At 40.4% G+C, this 15,960-nt stretch overlaps 1 protein-coding gene across 1 annotated transcript in view; it reads left to right on the top strand.

Moving 5' to 3' along the window:
• Nucleotides 1-1,122: 1,122 nt before the first annotated feature.
• Nucleotides 1,123-15,960, top strand: part of creb3l1 (cAMP responsive element binding protein 3-like 1) — a 34,598-nt gene continuing 19,760 nt past the window's right edge. Inside the window, exons 1-3 of the mRNA XM_086069980.1 lie at nucleotides 1,123-1,510; nucleotides 11,966-12,098; nucleotides 12,703-12,789. Coding sequence (XP_085926106.1) covers nucleotides 1,400-1,510; nucleotides 11,966-12,098; nucleotides 12,703-12,789 — 331 coding nt within the window. The 5' untranslated portion in view covers nucleotides 1,123-1,399. The remainder of the gene's footprint in view (nucleotides 1,511-11,965; nucleotides 12,099-12,702; nucleotides 12,790-15,960) is intronic.

Here is a 15,960-nt window from a genome sequence, read left to right as displayed (position 1 = left end):
GTAATATTATTTTAGCCTTATTTCATTCTGCAGTTGACATTGTAAATGATAATCGGTTCTCAGTTTCTTTACCTGGTTTAAATGAATTAATAACAATTTATGTTAGATTATTAAAAATATGCTCATAGCAGGCGGCATGGTGGCCGTCTACTTCCTGAAGACATCTGGGATAGGCTCCAGCATTCACATGACCCTTGTGTACTTATGGTTTGGACTTCTGTTTACTTAATCCAGTAGTTTTAAAACTAACATTTATAAATTTTTACCGGTAATTGAGAATAATTGAGTTGCTGTAACAGAAAGCTTCTATACTATGTATAAAAAAAAAAATTCAGTTGGATGTACTCAAACCATTCAAGTTCTGGAAAGCTTTAACTTTTGAGTTGATCAACTCAAAAAAAGTGAGGCAACAGCTAACAAAAAAATTGAGGCAACCGATTACCTCCCTTTTTTTCTTTTTTAGTTCTGCTAACTTATTCGGGTTAACAGTGATAATAAAGTGATATTGATGTTAATTAATAATAATAACCATATAATCATAACATAATTGTAATTTTATCAAATGTGTTTTTTCAGAAACCAGTTGCCCTTCGCATTATTCAGTGCCCAAGAAGTAGCTCTTAGTTTCTGGCAGGTTGGTGACCCCTGGTATAGAGTATAAAAAATAATAGGAGATGGTATTTTTATTTGCCAATGTGTGTTGATGTGTTTCATGTGGCACATAAAGGGATCTGCACGCTAATCAACAAGTGCAATTCCAGAGTAAAACACAAATGCTATGTCTATGGGCTCTTATTAGCTTTTCAGTTTGCATTCACATTTTCAGTCTCAGACCACTTAACATCGCTACTCGTCGCTATGGTAACGAAATCCATACTCGCTGTTGGCCCAGTTTGTCTCATTTGCACGTGACACGGCCACCCACTCAAAACAGGCTAATTTGAACAAGACGGGAAATTGGGCGTGTTAAGTATACTATATTTCTTGTTCCTTGGGATTACTTGATGAACGCATGCCACAAACACCCAGATAGATACATAACATCTCTGCTTGAATGAATTGTTTGGTTTATTTTGGGTGTGTGCGCCACATGATGACGCCAGGTGGGCGGGGCTTGCTGCATATTCATCAGAGCGTGGGAGAGACGGTCGGCTAGCGCTGCGGTTGGACAACGAAGACGGAGCACCGCTCTCTCGCAGCTGGATGGAGACCGACGGACGGTCGTGCCCGCGCAGATGTGAATTGTCACCACCGTTGAGCGTGTCACTCGCAGCCCAAGTCCATTGACTGAGTTGCGTCCTCCACGGACGCTGGTATCGCGGCTGCACACATGACAGACGTTCGGAACGTTTTCTTCATGAATTAGTTCTTATCAGCACGTGCGCGGCCATACGCTACCATGATGGAGTCTATTTTAGACAATTTAACGGCTGATAAACTCTACCCACCCGGAGGCACCAACCTGTTGGACCTGGAGGAACTCAACGAGGGAGATTTTCTCACCAATGTGGTGAGTCACACACGCGGCTCACTAATTGTGCGACACTACCAAGTGCGCCTGCCGTCTGCCTTTTAATTGCCTTCAAAGCAAACGCACCTCAGCTGGATATGCCACCCGGACCCGGACCTCGGGTCACAGATCCTGATTGACATCCGGTGCTGTTACTTTTTCTCCTTTGTGTGCGTCTGGGTGCATGTGCGTCAATACTAATTTAGTGATAATTAACCTTAGCCTTCTTCACCCTCAAATTAACCCTTATAAAGTGTAAAACTCCAGAAATGGTGTATCAAAAATGGGAAACAAGGCTCAAACTCCAGTTAACCTTACACAGAATCTGCGATGCCAAATGCGGTTTTGACCATGCAAATAAGGATTTGTCATCATAAACACCAAATAGGTTAAACATTTGTGATTGTCAGCCTCAACTATAGAATGGAGTGGGTGTGGGGTGGGGGTACTCTTGGGGGGGGGGGGGGGGGACTCTTAACACACCACATCACCGGATAATCGCTCAGGCTTATTTTTTGAGTCAGCTGATAATCAGGCCTTCACTGAATTGGATCAGAAGGAGGGATGATTATCTGATTATCAGTACATTTGTACCTCATCAGATACTCTGTGATATGATCTTTCTGGAGTGCCCTGACACAATTGCTTTTATAGCCACAATCTCGATCACCATTGAGTGACTCAAAGTTGTTCTCTGAGGGTGCGGTGCAATGTCAGTGGGGTCACATGTGACCCCGGTGAACTTTGTTTCCTTCTTTGCCTTTTGAGAATAAAGTGTAATTGCACATCCACTACAGTAGGTGGCAGTGGTGCTCAGAGAGTGTGCATGGAGTATTAGCCCTTCAGCAGGGGTGTACTTAGAACAATTTTACAGACAAAATATACTATTTATCGTTGCGGCGGAGAGTTGGGGGAGACATTTTCTTCTTCCTCATGGGGTGGGTTGCATCAAAAAATAATTGAGAAGCACTGTGCTCAAGACACGTCCATGGAAGAAATACCAGGTAGTATTTGTAGTACCTGGTTCGCAGGGGGCGCCAATTAAGGGTCGCTAATAAGCCAAGCACATTTGTCATCATTGTGCCATTGTCACTTTTGAGCATACAAAAATAACATCACACATGCTAACATTAGCTTATTCTGAACACTTTAGTATCCTTTGGAGTACTCCATAGTCTACACTTTGCCCCATTGGATGTTTTTATTCATGTCTTTGTTTCTATAACAGATTTGTATTATTTATTATTAAGATTCTCCATTGTTGTTGTTTATCACCGACTCTGTGACTGGAGGTGGGAACCGTGTCACTCAATCACCAGTCAGTCAGAGGATGGGTCAGTCACACTCACATTTACAGAAACAGAAAATTTAGAGTCTTCAGTGCAATGAATATTCATGTGTGAAGACACATGTCCGCAGAAACCTCTCGCTATGAGGAAGGAAACAGTGCTAAACATGCACACACTGTTTCATCATACTCCTACCTTAATCACAGCTGATACAACACAATGTGACAAAATGGGTATGCTACCATGCTTATTATGTGCCAATAGTGTAGAAGCACGCATGTGAAAAGAAGCACATTGCTGTCAATGGGTTTGTGTGATTCGGCAAAAACGACTTGATAAATGGGAGCCAAGCACACCTGACTTTGTATACTTTGTAAGCTTATCCTCATGACAAATACACCAGTATATTAAAGTTCTTTAACCAAAATACACTGAAAAAAGGGGCAAAATCGGTCAAATATGTTATTTTTTCTTATTACACATTTTCTAACATTCCTGGACACACATTTTGTTTTTTTTGTGCAGGTTGAATGTTATGTTTGAGTCACTGCTGATGTAACGGTTCACTTACCTGTCTTTTGTTCAGACAGCATGAGTTCAGTTCCCACAATGTGAACGTGAGTGTGAAAGTTCATCTTTCGCTGTGATTGACTGGCAACCTTTCCAGGTTGCTGTCTGCCTTCACCCGAATTAAGCTGGGGTAGGCTTCAGCTCACTGACGACCTGATCACAAGAAGTGGTGTAGAAAATGCATAGATGGAAGAATGGTATGATAAATCCTCACTACTCAAAGAAGACCAGTGAGCAGTCACAAATTTGGCTGATAAATCTGAATTCAGTCTCCTATTCAAAATTGTCAAATATTGAGTGCTTATCAGATTGAAAAAGTTGGTATTAAAGCACTTTGCGGTACTGAATTAACTCTTTTATAACAGGTGGTCTCATAAATTTGTTCGGCATACTATATACATGCTTATATGTTGTATTTGTGTAAAAGTGACATCTAAAATATTCACGTTTGGATCTTTTGTCATGTTTATGTTTGTCATGTGTCAAACTCAAAAGACTGGTGGTGGCCAGATCTGGCCCACTATACTGTTAAAACAAAACAAAAACAATTAAATGTAATTGTCCGGAAGCTGGGGCGCCAGAAAAATACTGTGAAATAACAGAAAATTACTTTCTCGTAGAGAAACGGTAATTTTAAAATTGTTTTTACGAGAAGGTAATTTTCTGTTATTTCACAGTATTTTCTGACGCCACACCTGCTGGAAAATTACAGGTTTTTTTTTTGATTGTTTTTTAAAATATATTTTTTGATTATTATTTTTTTACTGTGTATATCTCATTATATGTCCTTTCAAAATAAATGTTAATACAATGAATGCTACCATCTATAGGACATTACAGAAATTGTAGTTATTTTCACTTTAAAAAACATGTCAATTCACAAAGAAATTATGGTAAAATAAAAAAAATATCCTGCTAATTTCTCATTATATATATATATATATATATATATTAGGGTTTTAAAGTTGAATTTGATATTTTATTCCATTAGATAACAGACAAATATTTGTGAAATTACGATACATTTGTGAATGTATTTTAACAATCAATATACTGTATGTATTTCTAATGGAGTGTTTTTGTGTAAAATAATAGAAATATTGTGTGTTTTTACAGTTCCTGTGATTTCATGTTATTTTACATTTGACATGTAAAATCTGAGTTTATTTTTGAAAATTAAATGATTTTTTAAAATACAGAAGAAAAAAAAGGAAAATAAAAAGTAAAATTCTGTTATATTACAGTTTTTGGTTTTTACTTTGTACATTATTTTATGTGGCTCCCTAAACCAAATCATGTGCATCTTCTTCATGTCTCTGCTCAAATCTGGACCCAAATTGCAAATTGACTTTTGAATGTTGAAATATCGCAATGTTTTGTCACCAAACCCCTTTTGAAAAAGAACATTCAACAATAGAAAAAAATATTGTCATTGACATTTGATTACAAAAGTAGTTATCCATCTATTTGTTGTGTATGTTATGATACGGTGAGGCAAAAATACATTTACAATACATGGTTTCTGTTAACGACCCTCTGAGGGGAATCATAACTTCATTGTGGTCTATGACAAAATGAGTTAGTCATCCCTGCTTTATATTGTGTTCTATTGTGATTTCTCTTTTTTTTTTGCAGTATTCCCCATTCAAACCCTGCACTCCAGCTGTTGAAAACACACCCATCTTATTTGCATGTTCACTTCTGATTGGCTACGCAGCTGCCAGAAGAATGTGAGCAGGCATGCTGTGTGTGTGTGTGTGTTTGTATGCGTGTGTGTGTGTGCGTGTGTGCAAGAGAGAGAGAGAGAGAGAAAGAGAGAGAGAGAGAGAGAGAGAGAGAGAGTCAAATCTTGTGTGTCCTGTTTTCCTGAGAACTATAGTTGACTTTAGACTCCACATTAACTCAAGTGAAGCTAAATGCAGCCAAACCACTGTAGCCGCGTAAAATAAAATACAGTAGGGAGCACTGCCTTTGTCTTTTAACTCTATGGCACAATTGCAGCTTCATTTTAAACTGTCAGAATATCAACGTTAAAAGCAACCAATACCATCAGTCACAATTTATTAGCCAAAATAGGATGTCACACAAAGCACATAAAAGGTCCGATAATCAGATGTCTCTAAAAGATGGTGTGATGTGGGATGTGTTAGCAGTAGGGATGTAACAATATCCAAACATCACTATACGATGGTATCACGATATGATTATGAAGGTCAGGATACGATAATTATCACGATATTGTGGGGAGATTGGCGATACAAAAAAGGTCACAATATTGTAAAAAAAAAAGAAGAGCTCATACTAAACAAACACACACACAATGATAATGGTTATTGTGCTTTTGTAGGCTACATTACAGCAATAAAAAATATTATAAATATTATATATAAAAAAATAAATTAATATAATATACATATTGAGGCCCTTACTTGCTAATGCACACACACATTGAGTTCCTCTACATATTGACTCTGTTCACAAGCATATTACGTTCCCCTTCATCTGACTATTAGCGTAGATTTTAAACATAGAAGGGCCAAAACATGCCTTGTGAAAATTAAACTCCACAAACAAAAATAGCCACCAGAGGGTGCTAGAACTACACAAATGGAAATCACCCCGACTGTTTTAGCAAATGTGCTGCTTTTAATATCGTGACATGACAACGACGATATATTGTGGCAGTTTTATTGCCGTTATCGTTACATTCCTAGTTTGCAGTGGTTCTTTTTACACAAAGTACCAGCTCGAAAGATACTAAGCTCAGTAACATCATAAGGACAACATTAAAATGTATGTAGTAAAATGTTACATAGTAGCCATAAGTGTTCATCAACAATGAATTTTATTCAGAAAGTGTATATTTTCACTGTAACCCATCATTGAACATTATAGCCCTTTTCATACTGCACTTAGCAGCGCGCAGCATGGTATCTATGAACCCATTCATTATGTAGCACACGAAGAACCATTAGTAAACAATGCACCATTCTGTTTTTCTGCTGCTTTTTTTTTTTTTTTGCAACAATTGAAGATACCAGTGGCAAAAGTCTCTGTTTTTACTTCTTGGTGCTTCCAAATATTGGCATGGTGGCCACTTGGGCACTATCGTTGTTCCGTGCTGCCACGTGACCCTTTCGTACTGACCGTGTTTAGTGTGAAAGGTACTTCAAGCTGCTGATGTAGGAAATTGAATTTTGATTCGCTACTGCCACATGTTGCTGAAAAATTGAGACAGTCATCCAATAAATACGACCGCATAGGTCATTTTGAAAAGGTTCCAAATTACGACCAAGTGTTACGTATTTTAGTTTAGCGACCTCTATCGGCCATATTAAATAGCTAAAAAATACAGAAGTGAGACTCTAACCCGGTCTGTCTGGTCTGAAGACAAGTGTTTATCTGACTGAGCAGTCCAGTGAATGTTTTAGTGTTGACTACGTTTTCTTAGTGTTAACAACATGTTTTCTATTTCATTTTCTTACGACTAGACTTTCTTCTTCTTTGCCTTTTCCAGCAGCCTGGATGTCCCTGTAGCATAGTGCTGCCTAACACAGGTCAGAATTTACACCACAAATGACATTTGATTTGGGCGAGGAGACTACAAATGGCTATGTGGGCACTGTGCTGTGGTGGTCGTCTCCAGCGGTATTTTTGAAGTTTTTTTTAAATTGGTGGTCATAATAGGTGAATGCAAGCTAGTGTTCGCGTGACAGTTAGTGCAATAGAGGTGCGATAGATAATTTGAGACAACGCATTGTTAATTACAGGCTTAACCACACTCCTTGCATTCATAATTACTCCTTACATCTGTTTGCTCTAGCTGCTCGGTTTCTTCCTTGCTAATGACACACAAGCGTGAGCGTGAACTGTACTAGTGAAAGTGTTTCTCACCATAGAGCGCTGTTTGAATTAAATGAAAGGGCCACTCTAACTACAGTTGTTCTCGCAAGTGTCTGTCCTAATGTTAGAACTAACCTCTCTGTTTTCATTTGTATGGTGCTTGTGGTTGACATAACCAACAGAGTAATCACACTGGATCACTGAAGCATTTTGGGACCTTCCAAAGATTATAATGATCATGTTGGACTGTTGTGCAAAACAGACAGGTCCGCAATATGGCAAGGCAAAGACAGATTTGACTTGAGCATTTATAGAGTGTAGACGGTCTATAGAGGCTTAAACAAGAGTCACTTCTTCGATCAGTGAGGCAATGATGATGAGCAGTAAAAATTAGAAAGATTAAATCAGTTGCTTTATATAAAAATTAAACAAACGCTACATTGTTTTTCTTCAATGTACTTAACTTAGTTATATTGTACAAAGTTGCTATGACCGACATGTTTACTTGCTTTCAAAACATAGGTAGGTTTATTTATATGGCTATGTGCCCTATTTTTGTTTTAGGAAAAGTTGTCCTCACACACACTGTGGAGTTTTTACGGTGTGCAAATAAATAGTGAATTGTATGAAAGATGATGTGAAATTGTTGAATGTGTCTTTTGGAGAAAGAGTTATTTTGCTGTACATTGTCATTGGGAGGATGTGTCCAAAAAATTCATGAAGGAGAGCAGGTTGCTCAGTTCTCTCTTCATCCATCTTCAATCCCATGTTGTGATCTCAGGCTCCTCAGAGAATAAAGAGGTCTGGGGTCCGTTTCACAAAGCAAGTTTAGTGAAAACTTTGAGTCTGTTAACCCTGAAATGCGTGAAACTCTGAGTTTTCCGTTTCAGAAAGCGAGGTAACACAAACCAGAGAAAGAGGGGTAGCTCTAGCCTGTTTCATAAAGAGAGGTAACTTCAGCTCTCGGTCAGTTACCATAGTAACAGACTCTATTAACCTAACCTGGTCGGTAGCAGGTTTATCACAATGAACCCTGAGTTTCTCTCTGTGTCCGCCTCTTTCAGCCGCACACGAAATTTGATTTCCTCATTCATTCAGTCAGCTGGCGAGTTTTGGCGTAGCATATAGTTCTGCCACCTGTTATTAAAAAACAGAAAGAAAAAAGTCAATAGGCCAACACTAAAAGCCCACTTTTTCTCGAACATGGCATGTCCTTTTGACAAGGATCCCGTTGATGAAGGTGCACTCTAAAAATAGAATTGCTGAACCAAATTAAGATTACATATTGAATTGTTAACCATCTTAATAAAATTGCTTCAATTGGTAACACATGATTGAAATAAATTAATCCAAAGTGAATATATTAAGTTTAATTAATTCTTAGTTCATTAAACCTAATATATTCACTTTGGATTAATTTTGGATTAACTTAATTCAAGTGAATATATTAAGTTTAATGAACTCATAATTAATGAAATTTTATATATTCACTTAAGTTAGTGAACAATTGAATTTGCAATCTTAAATTGGTTCAACAATTCTCTTTTTAGAGTGTGCAGCATTACTGCGCATGTGCGCAGGGAATTAAATATTTGTAGTGAGATGGTCATGATGTTTACATGTTTTTATATTTCATCTTAAATTGCTGTCAAGTGCGCTTCTTCCCCGCAGGATTGCACCTAAATTAAAAAATTAATGAGCTACCATTGAAGCCGGTTTCCCCTGTAATATTATTGTGATTGCAAAGGACTACATTTAAATGTACGCATTGACCGGAGCAGCAACGTTCTCCCACGCCGCCTCCCTCTCTTTTGCAGCTGCTGCGGTGTTGCACTTTTTCCTAAAGACATGTTCAAATTCTCCATACAATCGCATTAAGATTTCTAGTTGAGAGGGGCCGCCATCTGCTTCCCCGTTGCCATGGTGACTCGTCAAATCGGGGCTCCACTGATGCGTTTTTTTTTTATGGTGGTGGTGCCCGCGCTTAACTCCAGGTGAGACAACTCTGCGTTAATTAAACTTAGAGAGTTTTACTACTGGTGCCCGTGCGCTTGGCGTAAAAACGGGCGCAAGTCTCGTCTAGTCTGTTTGCGCCTCAATGGGAGTTTCAGCTTTCTGAGCTGTCCGCACCGCGACACGTGTAAATTTGGTCACAAAAAGTGAACTAGATTTTAGACTCTGTAAAAGCAGGTCTAAATGGTAGCACAGGTGGGCGTAATGCAATTTTGGTGGACTTAATCAAGGCACAAGCAGACAGATTGACCACTCCACAGACATGTGAGGTAGATGTAATTTATTCCGTTAATGAATAAGACAATAATGTGGGGAAATCCCTCTGAATTATCTGAATCTTGCAGTTCACATGTCAATGTCATGCATGGACCCCAGTGACTTTATTTTCTGTCTATGCAATGTCAAAGCCCATATGCACTCCTACCACCCTGATTTTAATGCAAATGACGACTGCTGCTATGATTAGCTGGGTAAATGCTTCATTCCATACCATAAAGGCGCACAACAGCGCAAACGCCCCGTTACGCCCATTGCAACCTGCACGCAGTCTACAAAAATACCAAAAGATAACTCCACCCGCCGGGCTGGTCCCATATGCCCACCGGGGTCCTGGTGGGTGGGGGTTTGGAGGGCGGGTGCGCCTCCTGCCCCCGCCTGCTTGGGGGGAAGGGGCCCCGCTGGTCGCTCCTCTTAACTCACTGCACTAGGTTTGCACAATACACTTTTATAGACATATAGGGCACATAACACACTTTGGGGGGGGGGGGGGGGAAACACCGTTGTGGGGGGTGAAAACAGGATGGATGGATGGATGGATGGATGGATGGATGGATAGATAGATAGATAGATAGAATAAATGTGCTATTCCATTCAGTGTCCTTGCCACTGATGCTTTTCCCCCAGCAGAAAGATCTTACACATATTGAAGGATCTGAACTTCCTTGCAAAATTCCCTTTATGGTACACACCATTCATCTATTCCAGTCTGCGATTAAAGGTAGCAGGAATGGATGACGATATTCTACATTTTCCTGTGTTGATCTTGAGGCCTACTGGAGCAAATGCAATATTTCTCAATTTAGTTACATTATATTAGTGGTATGTGTGCTTACTCCACGTGATTTCATAATACCATTGCACGAGTCCCAGACCTTCAATGGTGACATGTTCAACTGCAAAGACAAGCTAACACGGTGCATGACGGCATTATGAGGCTAAAACTCAATTTGAGGAGCTATCCAGTGTGTACACAGTTCTGTATGGACTTATGTAGAGCATGGAATGGATCCGCAGAGCTGAGAAACCACTAGAGCACACTGAGACCACAATTCATATTAAAATAAGAATAATCCATGTTAGCTTTTTAAAATTCAGACTTGTAAAGTAAGTTAATGTTATTTTTGCACATGAGGTCACACTTGTTTCCTGGAATCAAACCTTGACATTAGTCTTCCTGCCTCATTCTCATCAAAAGTCTCTCGAAGCCCGTGAAGTTCGAGCACCGCACTGTCCCAGGCTTCCAGAACGTCTCAGCTGGCTGACTCATCTGAGTTCAGGATGAACATGTGTTATATGTAATGACATCAGCACAGTGGTGGTCATTATAGACTATTGGACTTGTCTAAATGCCTTAAGATCTATTCATCTTCAGCAACATGGGTGGTTGCTTTGCTAACTTTCACAAAGGAATTATATTTACTTTGTATATCCATGAAAAAGTGTCTATGATCTTAGATCCTTATTGGTCACCTTTTCATTCAGATCCATGGAGCCGTGTTCAAGATCTGAAGGAGCAAAATGTCAGATCCTAAATAAGGTCAACAAATGAAAAGCAGATGTGACAAGATCTAATGGAGATTTAAGCGTCTGAACGTGGTCAATGGGATTTTTCTTGCAGTCAAATGCAGTCTGCATCAAATCTGGATGAAACTTGGTTTGCTATTACAGCTTCTGACATTGCATCAAATATACTATAAAATATCTCCTGCATGCAAGACAGGACACAAACAAAAAAATGTCAAATTCATAATCTAGAAAAAAATAATTGGGGTATGGGTAATGAAGACAATAAGGTTCTCTCGCAAAATGGATTCTGTCACCCTAATCTGCTAAAATGTACAGTACCACTGGTGTCAGGCAGAATCCTCACATCGCTAAAACCATCACTTAACAGGAAAACCAAAACAAGCCACTTCCAACACTTTAGATTGGTCCAAGATGTGTAAAAGAAAAAACAGACTAACATCGGCACTGGCCAAGAGCGTCCATTTGTGAAAAAGTATCAAACTGACCAAATTTAAACGTACTGTAGGTACACAAATGACTTCACATCTACATCAGAAGTCTTCCGGGCGGCAACCGTTCTTCTGTCAAAAGAATTTGATTCCAGAACTGGAGGGCTATATGGTCCAAGTAGCACTGTGGACAATAAATAAATAAAAAATAGCAACTAGTTGTTGGTTAGTCTGCTTCCTGACTCCTGGACTCACTGACTCAAACCGAGTTCAAGAAGTGCAGCGCTGTTTGCGCACCCCTTTCACTCTGTCGTCTCTTTGCATGCCTGCATGTGTGTGTTCTTGTGCGATTTGCAGCAAAATATAGACACAGCAAATCAGCCTCTGTCGCTGAAGAAATAGCAACTCAGAACAAATAATAAATGTCTTCCTTCCCTGGGCATCGATGTGTCTGCACAGCAGCTGTCCCACCTTCTTGAAACCATTTGTAACTTTTTGTGTTGCAGCCTTTCTCAGGTGACCAGATGGACGACTTCAGCAGTGAATTATTCAGCAGTTTCTTTGAAGAACACCTGCTGGAGCGCCCCCTGCTGGCAGACAGACATTCTTTCCTCCACATGGACATAGACAGCAGCCCAGGTCACAATGATCATCTTTAACTTTGATACTTACTTGATAGTGCTGTACTGCACAAAGGTCAAACGTCTACCTGCACATTATGAGTGATGCTTTCAATGAACTCTCGCTTGCTACCAATTGCGGCTTGAATATGTGAAGATGTGTTTTTAAGTGGTTGAAATCCAAGGAACACTTTGCAGCCCCAATAACATCTTTAAATGGCCTTTTCATTTCCTTGGATTTCTCTGTATGGCCAGTTGCTTGACCTCACTGCCAACATCTGCACAAAAATGAACTCCAACGCCTCTATTGGGCCACATTTTAAAGCCAACTCGGCATGAAGACCAACTGTATCGAGTTCCCCTCAAAACAGCGTTGAGATCACCTCCTTCCTCACTCAGAGAGGTCAAATTCCGAAATTCAAAAGTGTATATTAGCTTTGGCTTTCAAAATTTTCGACTTTTAACAGGTGAAAGTGTCAACCAAAGTGGACAGTGCAAAATAATCCCTCCTTAAAAACACACACATATCCACATTTACATTTTCATAACATGCAACTGTGTCTACATAAAGTATGCATACATTTATTTTGTCAACAACACTGCTTCAATTTGTGGCTTCACAGACATCCAAGGAGAACACAGCTACTCTTTAAGTGAAGACTCCGCCCCCCAGAGCCCCGCCCTGTCAGTCAAGATGGACCAAGACTCTGGTGGGTAACTCATATTTCTCATGACTTGCTTTTGTCAACCTCTTTATTTCATGAAGAGAATAGAGGTGCTGGTTGCTTTGTTTGATACAACGCCTTCGGTCATTTTGTGCACACACACACACGTTATCACACGATACGTGTGCGAGAGGTGCAGGTTCCTCTTTCTCTGCTGCTGCTTTTGCATCTCTGTCCGATTGACTGTATGCGCCTCTGTCCTCCATTTATCCTGGGTATCCTTCTCTCAGTGCAGTTTTCCCACTAAGTAAGCCCTGCCCACCTATCACGCGTGCGCGCGCGCACACACACGCACACACACACACACACACATACACACACACACACACACCACTATGACAAGCATATGGTTTTGAGTGTGGTGCAGCCGAAGCCAGAAGAGAAACTCTCTCGTCTCTCTCTCCCTCTCCCTCCCTGCACCCCCCCCCCCCCACACACACACACCTCAGCTTCCAAGCCAATTAAATCCTCATAAGATTATGTACTTTAGCATAAAATGGAATCAAATTCACAATGATTTTTTATTTTTTTGCACATTCCGAGAGAAAAATTCTGCTTGGATTTGAAAGCCGCACGCGTGGTTTGTTTTGAACATTGCCAAAGAATGACTCCGCTAACAAGCAGCATGCGACACGCTGCAAAACAGGCTCTCCAAAATCCCGAAGTGTATGCAAGGAAAATCCAAACAAATGCCTACGGCAACCTGTCATGGAACTGAAGGGGTTTACAAATGAAGAACTCTACAACAGATTTTGATCAGAGAAGGCTTTGAAGGCACACCACTGGTACAATGTTCGTGTCGTACCTGAGGTGTAGGGTCAGGGTAAGCCTAAAGTTTGAAGTTTAAGGATCTAAAGCAGTAGTTCTTAACCTTGTTGGATGTACTGAACCCCACCAGTCTCCTGTGCACATAAAGCATTCTTTATTGAAAATTTAAATATTATATATATTTTTTCAAATTCAAGACATAGGAAAAGGGTTTACTGGTGAACAAATTGAACGGTGGGAGATTCAATGAAAAGTTGTCTTTTCATTGAATCTGCTTCTCTTCACCTTGAATTCAGAAAGCATTGTGTTCTTGTATTCCCCATCTCTAAATGTTTTGGGGTAATGAGTCGATTGCTCCACAATATTGTCACTTGATGGCGACATCTCGTAAAGATGACGTCACGCCACGCCATTGACGCATATCAGAAATGCACCGTTTGCCTGTCAGAATTATTAGAATCTCAACAAATGTCCACTTTATGTTTCAAGTGGGATTAAATTAGTCAAATGTCACTAATGTAACGCTTCACAAGTTTGCAGATGCAAAGACGAGCGCAATTGGTCTGTCCCAAGCACGTCTCTCCCGCCCGCTCCACCTCTAGTGAGCACAGTGCACATTTGGAGTCCGAATGACTTGGAATTATGTAAGAAAAAAATTTGATAATAATGTTGCTTATGCATTACTTTAAATGCGAGAAACTGTGAAGAGCCATTAAAACATTTGTAATTTTCTTTATGTGACCCATTAGTGTCAAATACTGCCCCAAAACAACAGCAAAATATATATATTCAAACTAAAATAATCAAAAAACAACACAAAATTGGATTGTAACTATTTAATTTAAAGTCCTGCATCGTCCTGCCCGTTTTCAAACGTCACCATTGCGGAGCTACAAGACTTTCGCAGTGGATACATCAGAAGTCCCTCGATTTAAGATATCCGGGTCCAAGCTCCTAAATGCTTGGTCCTCGCACCTGGATGCACATTTAAGACAATTGAGACGCTCCTTAACATGGCATTGTGAAAACAACTTCCGGGTCGCTTTCAATATTTTGAGGTGTGATTAAGAAACTTGAGATGAACCCATAGTCTCTCCAGCATGTCCTGGGTCCTCCCCGAGGTTTCCTTACAGTGGGACTTGCGTGGAACACCCAACCAGGGAGGTGTCCTGGAGGCATCCTGATCAGATGCCCGAGCCACCTCATCTGGCTCCTATCACTGCGCAAGACCAGTAGCTCTTGCTCAGACCTCTAACTGGATATAAGAGAGCCTAGAAACCCTGCAGAGGAAACAAATTTTTGCTACTTGTGTCTACGATTTTGTTATTTTGGTCACGAACTGTACATTGGTACCATTGGCCACAACAAACCGATATGGAGCCTGCATCACCGACCCACCTGTCAATTTCCTGCTCCATTCTACCCTTACTTGTGAACAAGACCCCAAGATAGTGGAACTCCTCCACTTGTGGCAGGATGTCACTAACCCGGAGAGGGCACTCTACCCTTTTCCGAATGATTACCATGGTCTCAGATTTGGAAGTGCTGATTCTCTTCCCAACCGCTTCACATTTCACACTGCGATTCGCTCCAGTAAAAGCTGTACGTCGCAGCTCGATGAAAACACCAAAACCAAATCAATCAGTAAAAAGCAGGAGATGTAGTAATAAGGTCACCAAACTGGTCACCCTTAATGCCTTGGTTGCACCTAGGAACTCTGTCCATAAAAGTTGAACAAACTGGCTTGGTGGAGTCCAACTCTCATAACTCTGACTTGCTCCAGGCAATGTAGAACAAATTCTGACAGCGGTTATACTATACAGGGATTGAACAGCATGTATAAGGGCGTCTAAGCACACCATACTCCCCGAGCACCTGCCACAGGAGGACATGATTTAACACATTCTCCATCTCCACAAAGTCCATTTAGACAGACTGGTTGGTAAAACTCTCGTTTACCCTCAACGACCCTGCGGATCTTGTGTAGAACTGGTCCACTGTTCTACGGTCAGTACAGAAACCACATTGCTCCTCCAGAATCTGAGATTCAACTTCACTTCCTCTCCAGAACCTCAAACAGATTTTACCAGGGAGGCTCCCCGTGTAGTTGAAACACACCCACCCATGGTCCGCCAAACTTTTGGGTGGCTCTAATACATCAATTCTTCTTCAATGTTTTCTACCCGCAGACTCACGATGTCCTGAATCGAGATCAGCAGTGCCCCGTCCCATAAGTGTTATTGTTGTGCTGCTTCCCCCTCCTGATGCCGAATGTTGGACAAGTATTTCAAACATAATCCACCAGGATTAATCCTGGTAGATTGGATTAAACCTACATTTGATCAAAAATTGGGAATTTCAAAGCTTAGTATAAAAAATAATAAAGAA

The sequence above is a fragment of the Leptonotus elevatus genome, chromosome 2 (genome assembly GCF_054856555.1).
Source record: "Leptonotus elevatus isolate MCC_2025b chromosome 2, RoL_Lele_1.0, whole genome shotgun sequence".
Classification (NCBI taxonomy): domain Eukaryota; kingdom Metazoa; phylum Chordata; class Actinopteri; order Syngnathiformes; family Syngnathidae; genus Leptonotus; species Leptonotus elevatus.
The sequence above is the reverse complement of the archived record's forward strand: the minus strand, read 5'-3'. Positions and strand labels throughout refer to the sequence as shown.